The sequence below is a fragment of the Dermochelys coriacea genome, chromosome 2, assembly GCF_009764565.3.
Source record: "Dermochelys coriacea isolate rDerCor1 chromosome 2, rDerCor1.pri.v4, whole genome shotgun sequence".
Taxonomy (NCBI): Eukaryota; Metazoa; Chordata; order Testudines; family Dermochelyidae; genus Dermochelys; species Dermochelys coriacea.
The window spans coordinates 224,549,461-224,562,437 of NC_050069.1; the positions used below are offsets into that span (position 1 = coordinate 224,549,461).

Genomic DNA, 12,977 nt, shown 5'->3' on the forward strand with positions numbered 1-12,977 from the left:
TCAGGCAAGGTGCAGCAGTGTCTATCTCACACCGAAGACCCAGCAGGACGCTCAAAGTAGGTGTTCCCCTGCCTATATAGCTTGCTAGGCCCATCCAATAGTGTACTCAGCGCACACCAAACACCCCTAAACAAATAGAGGTGGTGGTGCCCAACCCCACCCTTGCCTTTTAGCTCACTGATTAGAGCTGGGCTGAATGTGGGAGACCCAGGTTCAATTTTCCCCTCAGCCTAATGTGGAGAAGGAATTTGAACTAAGTACCTGCCCCCCTGGGAAAATGCCCTTACCCCCTGGACCGTGGGGGTACTCTGGTGCAGAGTTCTCTCAATCTCTCCTGTTGAAGGTGTTCCACTTGTATGAATAATTGTATGAATTGTTGTATGAATAATTAGTCACTGGAGCAGGGTGACTGTAACCTGCATCTGCTCCCTCCCAGATGAATGCCCTGACCAGTGGGCTATTCTGTCTCTGGGCCATGCATATTTAATGATTTATACACAGTGGAACTCTGGTAATCAGCTTGTTCCTGGTTTCCAAGTATAACAATGAAGTTGTGTCCTGTATGTCCTTGTAAATTACAATGTCGTCATAGATAATACATTGCAAAGTGTCACTCATAAAGTAGATAAGACATTAACTGACAGTATGAATTATTATATGCTTTACTAATTTACGCATAATGTGGTCTTAAGCAGAAAATCAACGGCAAAGTTTCAGGAACGTTACTAAGTACGAACTATACATCACAATTTTCTTATTTTCATACAATGTGTACATAAAATTAGGAATCAGAATTAATACATTCATATTAAGGAATTATACCATATTCATTTCACTACTCAAAATTCTTAAATACTCAGATCACTCAGTTTCTCCTGCCCATTAATAATTTAGTGTTTGCAATAAGTGGTTAGTAATGTAGACACTATTAACTTCTACAAGAGTTCCATTGCAATTCAGGTCCAGTAAAATGATCTATTATTTAAAATAAAGCGTCTTGAAAAAAGCCAAACATCCAGAATATTTACATTCTTTGGAAATGTTAAAGTTTCCCATTGGCTTCCCTGTTGCTAATTTAAAGCAAGTCAATTACTGTACCAATATCTTCATCAGATCCAGATTCTGGACACCACAAAGTTCAGTGGGTGTTTGGATCTGGCACTCTGTGTTGGCTCATTCAGCCCACTATTTTGATAGTGGCTATTTGTAAAATGCGGATCCCTTTCTGGGTTCAGATTTCAATCACTGGAGAAGAGTGATACTTCATGCATTCTTCCAGCACCCAGCTAAACTGCTGGTAGTAGGAGACATCCATAGCTGTTAGTGAGTTCCCCATAGGACGGAGATCTCTGTCCTCTTTGATGACTTCACATCTGACATCTCCAGGACCAGCTTCATAATACCGTGGTTAGTTGAGAGTTGCTTCCTCAGTGTTCAGCCACTCTTAAAAATCTTCATTGTCTGACTGATGTCGCTCAGCCAGAAGATCCAAATCACTGTGAGGATATCCGGGACACAGTGAACAGTCAGAACATACACTCATGGGATCCCTAGTCCCTATACTCTTATTGATGTATATGGTGGTCAGCAGAGGAGTAGTCACATACTGTCTCCTAGTGACTGAGTATCCTCCTCTGAATTGCCAGCTTGAAATGAAACAGGAGGCAGCTCCGTGGCTTTAGCACACCTAGCAAACCTGGACATCACAGAGACATGTTTGGACTAAATAAAGCCTAAAAGTAGATAAGAAATAGGGCTGGAGATTGAAAAGTGGCTTCCAATTTTGCATCTACAGTGTTGCTCCCCTAAATAATTGTATGTGCATTCTATCACTTGGGTATCTAACTACATGATTGCAGCTGTAGATATGATGATGGTCTAATGAATCCGTGGTGAAATGGATCATATATATCAACAATGAGAGATGTGCTAAGAAATCTTCTCATTTGCACTTATCTTTGCAAACAGCCAATCAATGAAACATTAAAAAGTTTGGTTTCAGAGTAGCAGCCATGTTAGTCTGTATTCGCAAAAAGAAAAGGAGTACTTGTGGCACCTTAGAGACTAACAAATTTATTTGAGCATAAGCTTTCGTGAGCTACAGCTCACTTCATCATATTTTCCACTGAATGCATCCGATGAAGTGAGCTCTAGCTCACAAAAGCTTATGCTCAAATAAATTTGTTAGTCTCTAAGGTGCCACAAGTACTCCTTTTCTTTTTTAAGAAAGTTACAGGTTAATATTTAGCAATATCACACAATGTGTGCATGCAGCAGTTGTAAAATTCATGAACCCATTTATAGATCAAGTCATCAGTAATTTGAAAATAATTATGGGCATATTTTATAGCACATAGACCCAAGGCTATCTGGTAGTACATGTAAATCGGGACTTTGTTGGTAGATATCTAAGTAGCATAAAATGTGCTCACAGTTGTATAGTCCAAGTAACTGGGCTAACGTGGGTGAAGTGTGGCAGAAAAGAGGATGTTGGAAAGGTGCAATCCATTCCCAGGGGTCAAGGCTACAATGTAGCCCCCATAGAGTGCCTTTCTCCCCGAGGTGGATTTCACCCATAATTGGTTTTTTTAAGTTATAAATATAAACAACACCCATAAAAGAATGTCAGAGTGGGGCACCTAATTTAAGAAAGGGACGATTTTATACTCATCCAGTCTAACTTCACAACCATTAGGACCAGCCTTCAGTGATCTAATAGACTGAGCTCAAGGCTAGGAGCCAGGAACTACAGAGTTCTCAGCCCAGCCCAGCTCTGCTAAGAAATCCCCATGCAGCATTTGGCAAGTCACCTAATTTCTCTACTTCAGTTTCCATCTGTGAAATTGGGATAATAGCAATTAGTTCCCTGCCTCACTCTGAGGATTAATTAGCTCTGTCCATAGCTGTCGAAGCACTAAGTAAACTTATTATAGCAGCAGTGGATGAAGATGATTTTCTACAAACTTGACAAAAGACAAACTCAGTGGGTAGGGTGACAGGTTTAACACCTGGAAGTGAGAGGCTGTCTCCATAGAGACCAGTGCTGCAGTCCTTCCTCTGCCAGAACTCTTACTGATTTCAATGGGAGTTTTGCCTGAGAACAGACAGCAGCACTGGGCCTACAGTGTTCTATAGAGATTCAGTTAGGGGACCTTATTAATCTTCAGACATTTTCTCTTTCTGGAAGGATGGTGTCTACACCTCGCCTCCTTTTTGTCCTCAATCACTTTCTTCCAAATTCCAGTTATTCTTTCAGGTGCACAAGGGAAGAGAGAGGGGTTCAAGGCCATAATCTTGGTAAAGAGCAGAGATACTGCCTCTAGCTAGCATTGGTGGCAGCACTAGGCACCTCAAAAAAGGGGTTTGAAAGGGACAGCCTGAGATCTCCCCCACATTGGTCCTTGGAGTTGGCCTGGCATTGAAAGGAGCATCTGCTGTCCTCTCCCAGAGGTAGACACTATTGCCACTCCAGCATGTGTTCCCTCCTGGGTTTCTGGAGAATTCTGGCTGAGTCAACTAGAATTCTTCCAGGGGCTCATGCTGCAACTTGGATCAAATGCACAGCACAGATTAAAGCCACAGTCCTCAGGCTTGGTGCGAGACCATTTCCAGACCTGTATATCCAAATACTGCCAAGTTACTAGAACGCAGAGTGATATTTCATGGAAAAACATACTATGACAGAGGTAGGGACTTAGCATTAATGTGACAGAAGTTCCGCTCATCAATGATTTACTTTGTACTACTGGGTCGTTCACTTCAAGGCAGAAACAGATGATGTTTGTCCAAAACCTCCCAAGACTTATTAGCCTTTCACATCAGTATTTGCAGCAAGCCACACTCACTTCCTCACTGCAAATTATTTTCCTCCATTCCATACAAGCCCAGCCTACAGCATTATTCGCCAAGACACTGAATAAGAAGCCATTGTACATTGCTGATGACTTAACTAATTGGAAAAGAAGAAAGTGAATGTGTAAATTATGGGGATGATTTTCTCAGTTCCCTAAACTGAGAGCTGGACCCACCCATGACTGCAGAACGTTATTCTTGTGATGGGACAATGTCCAGCAGCACTGCGGTACTTCTCTACAACAACAACTCTATACAGATGGTATGAGCTTTCTGCGTTAGCCTGCTCAGTAGACCATACTTCCAGTTCTGAGGTTACTTCTACACTCAAAGGTTGGCCAAGAAAATGGAAAGTCTGTTTGAAAATATAGCCATGTATCTTTCTTGCCAAAGAGGTGTGAATGGCTGGCAGAGAACAGAAAACATTTTAGAGAGCTGAAGAATAAAGTAAACCCAAATTTCCTCTTTACTTAGACTTTGTTTTATTTCATGCACCATTGTGGTGTAACATCCATCTGATAATCTCTTTGATTATTAACATATTAATGTCATGCACATGATTTTTAAAAGCACAGTCATGTGGCTAATACATTTCAAATCTGCATATGGATAATTTTAATTAGCAGAGGATATGATCATTTGAAATCAGTTCCTATTCCTTGGCTTTAGCACAGAAATACAGTTTAACTCAATTTGTAAGTGCATCAGAATCTCATAAACTAAAGATTCAGTGAAGAATTAAAAACACATATACTTTAACCTCATGCACTCGGTACCTGATGGAGTTTATTCATTTTAATTCATAGCAATTTTAACCCTAGGTTGAATTGGGAGAGGAATGCTTGCACTCTTCCAAATTCCCCACAACCAAAGTTTTACCCCCTGATGAGACCAAAATGAGCTGCTACTCACGGTAGATTATGCAGCTCTTCATACTATGATCAGGCCTCTCTTCTTTAAGCCATGTTTTTCCTCAGCCTGCATTTATCCTAGAGCAACCTCAGACCACAACATGAATAGAAGCAGCTGGAGGGTGCATGAGGGGCTCACCCACCCTCTGCAGCAGCATTCCCTCCTACTCTGGACCCACAGGGGCCTTTTCACTGGTCCTGGGATCCTCATGGAGAGTGGAGGGGAAAGACATAGGTGGGCCAGGAGCAAGACCAGGGGACACATCCTCTTCCTCCTTCCAGCCACCTGGAGCTTACTCAGAAAGAGTAAACTCCAAATCATCTTTTCTGCAGAGCACCAACCCACACTCCAGTAGCCTCCAGGGCAGCGATGGTCCCTGCTCACAATGCAACCCCAATGGAGTTGTGTTTTAAGGTAGGTAAGGGGTAGGGTGACCAGATGTCCCAATTTTATAGAGACAGTTCAGATATTTGGGGCTTTGTCTTATATAGGCGCTTATTACCCCCTACCCTGTCCTGATTTTTCACACTTGCTGTCTGGTTACCCTAGTAAGGGGGGAAAGGGGCTGCTGGTGGCTAGAGCCAGGGTAGAGAAACAAGGTTTCTGCACAGGTTGCCCTGGCCTCCCTCTGATCCAACAGGTTTCAAGGACTGTCCTCTAGGCTTTTCCCCATTCCCTATCTCCTCTTGCCCCACAGAATGATGTGGGGAAATTCTCTGAATGAATCCTTGCAAAGATTGCTTCCCTTGATCCCTTCCTGTGGGTTTCACTGATGTGAGACACTGTATATACACACGATATGAACCATGTAAGGGTGAAAGCTGCTCATTAAGTAACTGAAATTCATACAGGACTTACCTACAGTTCTGTACTACAGCTTTGCTGCTGTATTAGCAATGCCTTGTCACATTAGATCATACCGAAGATCCTTTTCACTAATCAAATTTCTGCTATGGCATGATATGAAAATCTCATTAATGCAGCTCGTTCCCCTTAGCATTACCATAATAAACTTTGGTCATGCCCCTTATAAGTCAGGATGCACTGTGGTTTCCAGTATAAACCTAGGCTTTCTCTGTGCTTGGCCTCTAGCAAAAATACATTCAGCCATTCTTGAGTTATGGGAGAGTAAATAAAAACAACACTTCTCCAGCTGAAAACAATTCTAACCACATTGTCTTCAACTGGACTACAGCAAAGAGATGATATGGCTGTCATTCTTGTTATGCGTTAAGTAATCCTGTTGAAGCCCAACTACTTGCATGTAGGATTTTTAGGATCACTCAGCTTGGTCCTTGGCTAAAAATACAAAGTTGCAAGCCACTGACATATCCCTTCCTAGCATAGTGACGTAACCCACTATACGCTTTGTAAGCATCTCACAGTTTTAGCAGTGCCTAATGAAGCCTCACCTTTCTATGACATGACAGTAGCCTCCCTCCAGCCCACCAGAGAGGTACAGAGGCTGCTGCTGCTGCTATTTGTGTGTGGGTGACATTTACTGTCTATGAACTAATAAAATGCATTAGAATTCAGGCATTACCAGGGATATCAACGATACTTAAATGTTGCTATCTAAGTCAAAGGTACTGCCCATCTTAAGGCTAGTCTGTGTGTTTAGACATAGCCCTGAGGAAAGGGTGGTATGGAGCACTGTGACACCGGGGTACATCCGTATGTCTCAATTCCTCACCTGCTTGCTCCCAGTGCAGTTATTTACATCACATTGTTGCAGTAAATTATTACCCACCCCAACACTCTGTCTTTGTCTGTTCCTCTCTTATTTTCCACACACCTGCTTTGGGGAGGAGCAAGCAGGCTAGTACCCCATTCACTCCTTCATGCCTGGACCCAAGACCTGGGAATGGCCAGTAAGGATGTTAAGGAGGTTTGGTATTCCTCTGCATAGTTATATAGGCCGAGTCTGAAATCAGCTGTCTGAGGAAATTGCTTTCTCCTCCTCCCCGTGATGGTGTATGTACAAAGGATGAAAACCACCGGCGGGCAGTGGGCCAGCACCAAGGCCTCTGCATCGCTTCAATAGTTTTACTATTCATGACTAGTTTCTCTGGGGCAAAATGTCCTGAGTGTACACCACTTAAGTTTCACTGCTGAAGTTTTAAGCATAGTTCTCTGCACTGAGAACATTTCACCCCGAATAAAACTATTCTTAAATATTTTTCAACCAGTTCTAACCTCAAAGTAAGGTGGACACAAGGAGATTAAAATAAACATTCGGTGAAAAGCCATGGCACTGGGTTGATACTGGAAAGTAGAATTTCCAGCATAATAAAAAAAAGCAAAGTGAGCCAGCTTGTGCCTTGTTATGCCAGCTTGTTATGCCAGTTCAAATCCCAGCCAACTCCATCGACTAATAATAATGATAAAACTATTGCTTGGCTTCCCCTTGCAGGTACAAGGCGCTCTAAAGAGGCAATGGATGCAGTATAAGACCCAATGGGGGCAAAGACGACGCGAGCACTGCTCTACGCGATCTACCTCCTACACAGCAACATCTATCACCGAGGTCCCAGTTTATCTGTATCATCACGATTCCATCAACGAACAGTTAAATGAAAAATACATAGATGACTCTGAACTCGTTGCATTAAAATCTGGAGAGACGTCTGCCTAGCTCAGAGGAAAACGAGACACACAGGTCATTTTGCATTCTGTTAATGGCAGGGTGGGGTGAAGGGGAGGAGTTCAGACTTGAGTGCCACTGTGAGAGAGTGCTAAACAGGACACATCTTATGCAAACTATAGAAGCATCAGTTTCGGCCAGTGATGGCCCAGTGAGAGTCTGCCTGAGAGAGGTGGATATAGTATTTGATACTACTACAGCATGCTGCTTTTAGAAACAGGGCTGAGAACGGAACTATTCAATGAAACATTTGGATTTTCCACAGTTCCTGCTACTTGCCATATGACACACAGATTTAATAGTCATAACAATTCAAGGTATCCCATAGCAGATATAGAAGAACGGATTAGTTCATAGCAAGGAGTGTTCAGTTTCCAGACTACACTAACTAACGACAGATTGGAATTGTTCAGCATTTGTTGCTTTAAATACCTTTCTTTCACCCTAGACTTTAAACGATCATCTTTCATTAGGTGTAACAGGCTTGGAATCTGTTGTTGTTTTCATTTTGATCAGCTCTGCTGCTTTCCTGGAAATGTTTGCACTTGGGGGTGGGGGGAAGAGAAACCCATCATTCCAAGATATTCAAATCCTTAGCTCAAAAGGATCTCATACAGAATTACCCTCCTGACATCAGGTGCAAAACAGAAACAAAGGTAAACTATTTATTGCATTAAAAACATTCAACACTAGTAGGCATAAGCATCAGTAGAGAAACAAAACACGTCTTTGGGAGCCTCATGAAAGTCCTGGAAAAATCTCAAAAATATTTTTTGTTCAAGCTATGCTAGTTGCTCGATAATATTCATTCATAGGAAACCTGTAGCCATAATACTCTGCCCAGCAATCTGATAAGTAAGGAACAATTTTGCACTATGAATAAACTGTGAAATGTGTTTAGAAATTAAAATTTTTGTTAATTGCTGTTGACACTCAGCCTGCTGCTGGTGAACATTTGTCTGTCTAATGAAGTAGTGTGCTGGCAGTAAAGGAGGCCAGTGGAAGAGATGAGGAACTAGTTTATACCAGTGTCAGAGCCGAAGAAATATTCATAATTAGAAAGTCAATATTTTATGTAATTATTAAACACTAAAGGTCTTTTTATGATTGTTAAATGAGTCTTACAGCCAAGGAGTAACTTATTTATAGCTGTAAGGCTCCTCTATTGCCAGTGTCAAATGACCGTTACACACCATTGGGCTGAGTAAAATAGCTACAATTTCTTTCCAAAGGTGAATGTAAAAGTCCTTGCAAATGGGTAGGACCAGTACCTGGGCAGCTCTGAGTACAGCTTGGCAAATATTTTTGACAAATTCTCTTATGCCAAACTTTTATTTTCTGCAAAAAATGCAGATTCATTGACACCAAAACATTCCATGGATTTATGTCAGTTTCTTTGAATTGTTTCAGTTAAAAAAAACCCTAAAATATTTTAAAAATCATGTTTCATTTTGACATTTTCTAAATTTAAATATTTAAATTATTTTATTCAAAAAGATTGTGTAGAAATTTCCTTTTAATTTTATTTAAAAAAATTTTAAATGCTCAATTGAAATAAAAATAATAAAATGTTTCAGGTTGAACGAAATATTTTGTTTGACCTGAATCATATATTTTTATCTTTTTAATTTTTTGATTCAGTGAAAAATATTTTAAAATTCTGTTTTTCCCCCCAGAATTGCAAGTGAACCAAAAAACCTATTGTTCACCCAGTTTTTGTTCTAGGTGCTTGCAAGTCCTAGGACTTTTTGCCTATAGAATTTATCTTGTATATAAAGTTCCCAAGTATCTGAAAGGATGTCCAGTGAAATGTATCACTGTTTCTCCTCTGGTTTTCATGTAGTTGGGTAATTTTAAAGCCAACAACTAGTATTTGTACAATGAGGTCTTGACTTTTTTATTAGGTTAACCAGTTATTTGGCACTTTACAGATAGACCAGAAAGAGGCCATTCATTCTGTTTGCCTCCACTTCTACCTATTGTGTGATCCACATATATTTGTCAGCACAATTCTACCAGCCTCAGGCACAAGGAATGAAAACAGAAGGGAGACAGTCACATACCTCTGATGCCACAGACCCACCTACTCCTGTCTTTGGTGTCACTTGCTTCCCTTAGCTATCTCAGTATCAGCATTCAGCCATGAGTTGTTTGAAGGTTGATTTAGCACTTGTGTCACGATCCCATCTCTGGGATTCAAGGAGGAGAAGGGATAGGGAAAGGAGGGAGAACCAGGGAAGTAGGGCCTGGAAAGGAGAAGGAAGAAGAGGACGAGGAAATGTTATCTCTGGTGTCACAATTCCACTAACCAGTGACTTTTGCAGAGGCACCAGCTAGTTACAAATATATTTTAAACTTCCTTTCTTCTTTATTTACTGAGATTCCATCCAAGATTTGTTTTTCCCCTGCAAGAATCACAGACTTGGTTGAGGCATAAACAAGTAATTTTGCTCTACTCTTAGCACTGCTTCGATTGCCTAAATTATAATTAGTTCTGAGAATTCTAACCTCAGAGCTTGCCAGGTAAGTAAAGGAGGGAAAATATTTCAAATCCAGCACTTTGCTTTACAATGTCAATATATTTGTAGCTCTTAAGTCTCCAAGTAGAGGGCCTAATCCTGCAGGAAGAATTCTGAGGAAAAAGAACTGCAGGATCAAGTTCACATTCTGTTAGGGTGAAATTCATTCGTTAAGCTCACGCAAGGCCTGTACAACACTTAAGCACTGAGCATCTGATCCACAGCCATTGAAGTCAATGAAGAGATTCCAATTGACTTTAAATGGCCTTTGGATGAGGCCCTAAGGTATTTGAATGGGACTTAAATAGTGCACAGACGTTGTGTGGGCCTGCTTTACAGACATGAATCTCATGCTTGCTGATATGGGAGAGATTTTAAACATTCTGAGCAGGATTGAGCCCCAAAGCTTTTCTGTTCATCTGTAAAATTGACATGGAGGTCTACTGGTTGTACCTAACTGTGCTAACCTCTACATTCCAACACACATATCGGGACCACATCTTCCTATCAAATGACCTTTCAAGAATGAGTTCACTGACAGTGGAATTCAGAGTTTATTTAATCCAGTGATGTATTTGGGGAGAAAATATAGTCCTGTCCATTCACCCAGTGAAAAACCTAGGTTGGAGACCACTGAACATGTCTGCTTTGCTGACTGTACAAAGGAAGGTATTTTTTTTCGGACAGAGTGTTTTGTGTATTGCTATTTCTACTTTTGCTAGTGAGCTACCATGGATGATGGAGGATTTAACAGTCAAAGAAAACAAGGCAGCTTTACTATGAATTTTATATTTCTGAATATTTTTGATGCATATTGTACTTTCCAGTAGGGCTCCAGCAGGTGTACTTAATTTCTAACTACAGGAAATAGAGTATTGTAATAGAAATGTACATAATTCGTAAGGTCTGATAAATGCTTGTGTAACTTATATGTACAAATTGTTTTTCAGAGTCTGTTATATTCAGGTAAAGTACACTATTGACATATTTTTCTAAGGGAACATCATGTCTTGGCTTCTTCATTCATTGATTCATTCTACTTCATGAACTCAGCTGGAGCAACAAACTTCAGGATCTTGGTTTTCTCTTCATGTGATGGAAATCTCACATTCTGGTGTGGGCCAAAGTAGCTTGAGTGATGTCAGTGGAGTTACAACAATTTTCATCAGCAGAGAATCTGGCCTACAGATCTATTTAATTCAATATTAGCTTCACATTGGGACTGCAGGTTAGAGCCGTTCAGAATGTTTTCATCAAAACAATGGGAACAGCCATATTCATCAAAATTAAAATGTTTTGAAAAATGTATGATTTTGATGAAATTTCATCAAAACAACAAAGGCAAAAGGAGGCATTTTGATAAGGTTGAAACATCCCATTCTGACACTTGCAGACTGGAATGTTTTGATTTTTTAAATTTCCAAATAACTTTTTTCAATACTAAATTAATTGCGGGGGTTTTTTATATAAAAAGAATTTAAAAGTTTAAAGGTCAAAATTTGAACAAAATGTTTTGCTCTTGCCCCAAAAAAAGTGTTTCCGGAAACACTTGACCCGAATTGACCCGAAACAAAAAAGAATTAGAATTTTGTTATGTGGGAAACTTAAGTTTTAGTTTTTTGTTCCATTCTGGAATGGAAAAAAAATATTAAAATAATGAATTTCCTCTGAAACAGAAAATCCAACTCTCCCACCCTGGTCTACTTCATATGCATATTCTCTCCAGAAGTGTCTCCCACGCTCTTCATGCTTCATGCTTGTATGCCACAGACATTATAACCATGCCAGCATCACCGAGGCCTGCACAGAAAGCAGCAATGAGTTCAAGCCAGAGTCATATGTACATAGATTCTCCAGTGGCCCCAGCACACCATACAGATGGTACAGAGGATCTGCAGTTGATAATTGACTCACTAGGCTGGAATAATTGCAGTAGTGTTGCAGGGGCTGTTTTTTATGTTAGGGTTTGAGGAGGAGAATTTCAACCCCTCGGTGGCGTTTCCCTGCACCTGCATACAGTCTGATTACTAAGGCATTACAAAGGTGATGTGAATTTCACCTCTGTGCTTGAGAAAAAGCATTGAAGTCTCTATGACAATGATGGTGAGAATACTTCTATGACCAAGCAATAGCAATTTCTTGGCAGGAGCAAATCCAGCCTTTAGAAATGTTTATTATTTTAGAACATTTCACAAGAACAGCTCTTTTTTCTCTTCCAGGGCTATGCATAACATACGTACTAGAGTGTCAAAAAGCTGCAAGGAAAATTTGAGTCAATGGGTTTAAAAAGTAGTTTCAGGGAAGACACAACCTATACCAAGAACTTTAGTAGGACCCCTCTCCTCTGAAACCTCATCCCCTCATATAACAACTCATTTCACTTAATGTTGTCCCTGGCAGAAGTATTTGTACAGCTGGTTTGTTTGAATAGCTAAATCAAGCAGAAAGTTTCTCGCTTGTCTTCTTTATTAGGTACAGAAACTAAACACAAATTCAGAAAATCATGGCATGGAATGCTGAGACTGTATTTCATTTGGTCCATTTAAATGCCTAAGAAATATATTTCAGTTAAAAAAAATACAGCACAATTGGGGGAAATGGCTTGCTCCACCTTATAACAGTTAGCAGCAGCTCTGCCTTAATTAAAGGTTTGCCAGTATTTCCACTGCAAACTCCCCATTTTCATGTGTTTATAACTTGGCAATAAAACTTTGCTCTGGGATGGAACTTTGTTCTGGGATGCAAAAATCTCAGCACATTCCTGTTCTTATTTTTTCCCCTTACAAATAGTAACGAAAAACAATGTTTGGCTCTTTTCAATGATATAAATTCTAAAAACTAACAAAATAAAGATATCCTAATTTTGACGGCTTTGCATTTTTGTAACTCAACTATGTCTTCATGATACAGGCAAGCATATAGGATTGGCTATTACTGACTCCTATGGAAATTTGTATGCATATGCATGGAACAGTAATTGACTCCAACCCAATTATAGTTTACCAAATTTAGGGCCAGATTCTGGCTCTCTTTTCATGGGAAGGGGCACA

The 12,977-nt window shown here is 40.2% G+C and overlaps 1 protein-coding gene across 1 annotated transcript in view; it reads left to right on the forward strand.

The window, feature by feature from the left end:
- Nucleotides 1-12,133, forward strand: part of CALCR (calcitonin receptor) — a 269,917-nt gene extending 257,784 nt beyond the window's left edge. The window contains exon 13 of the mRNA XM_038392848.2: nt 7,178-12,133. Coding sequence (XP_038248776.1) covers nt 7,178-7,399 — 222 coding nt within the window. The 3' untranslated portion in view covers nt 7,400-12,133. The remainder of the gene's footprint in view (nt 1-7,177) is intronic.
- Nucleotides 12,134-12,977: the final 844 nt, after the last annotated feature.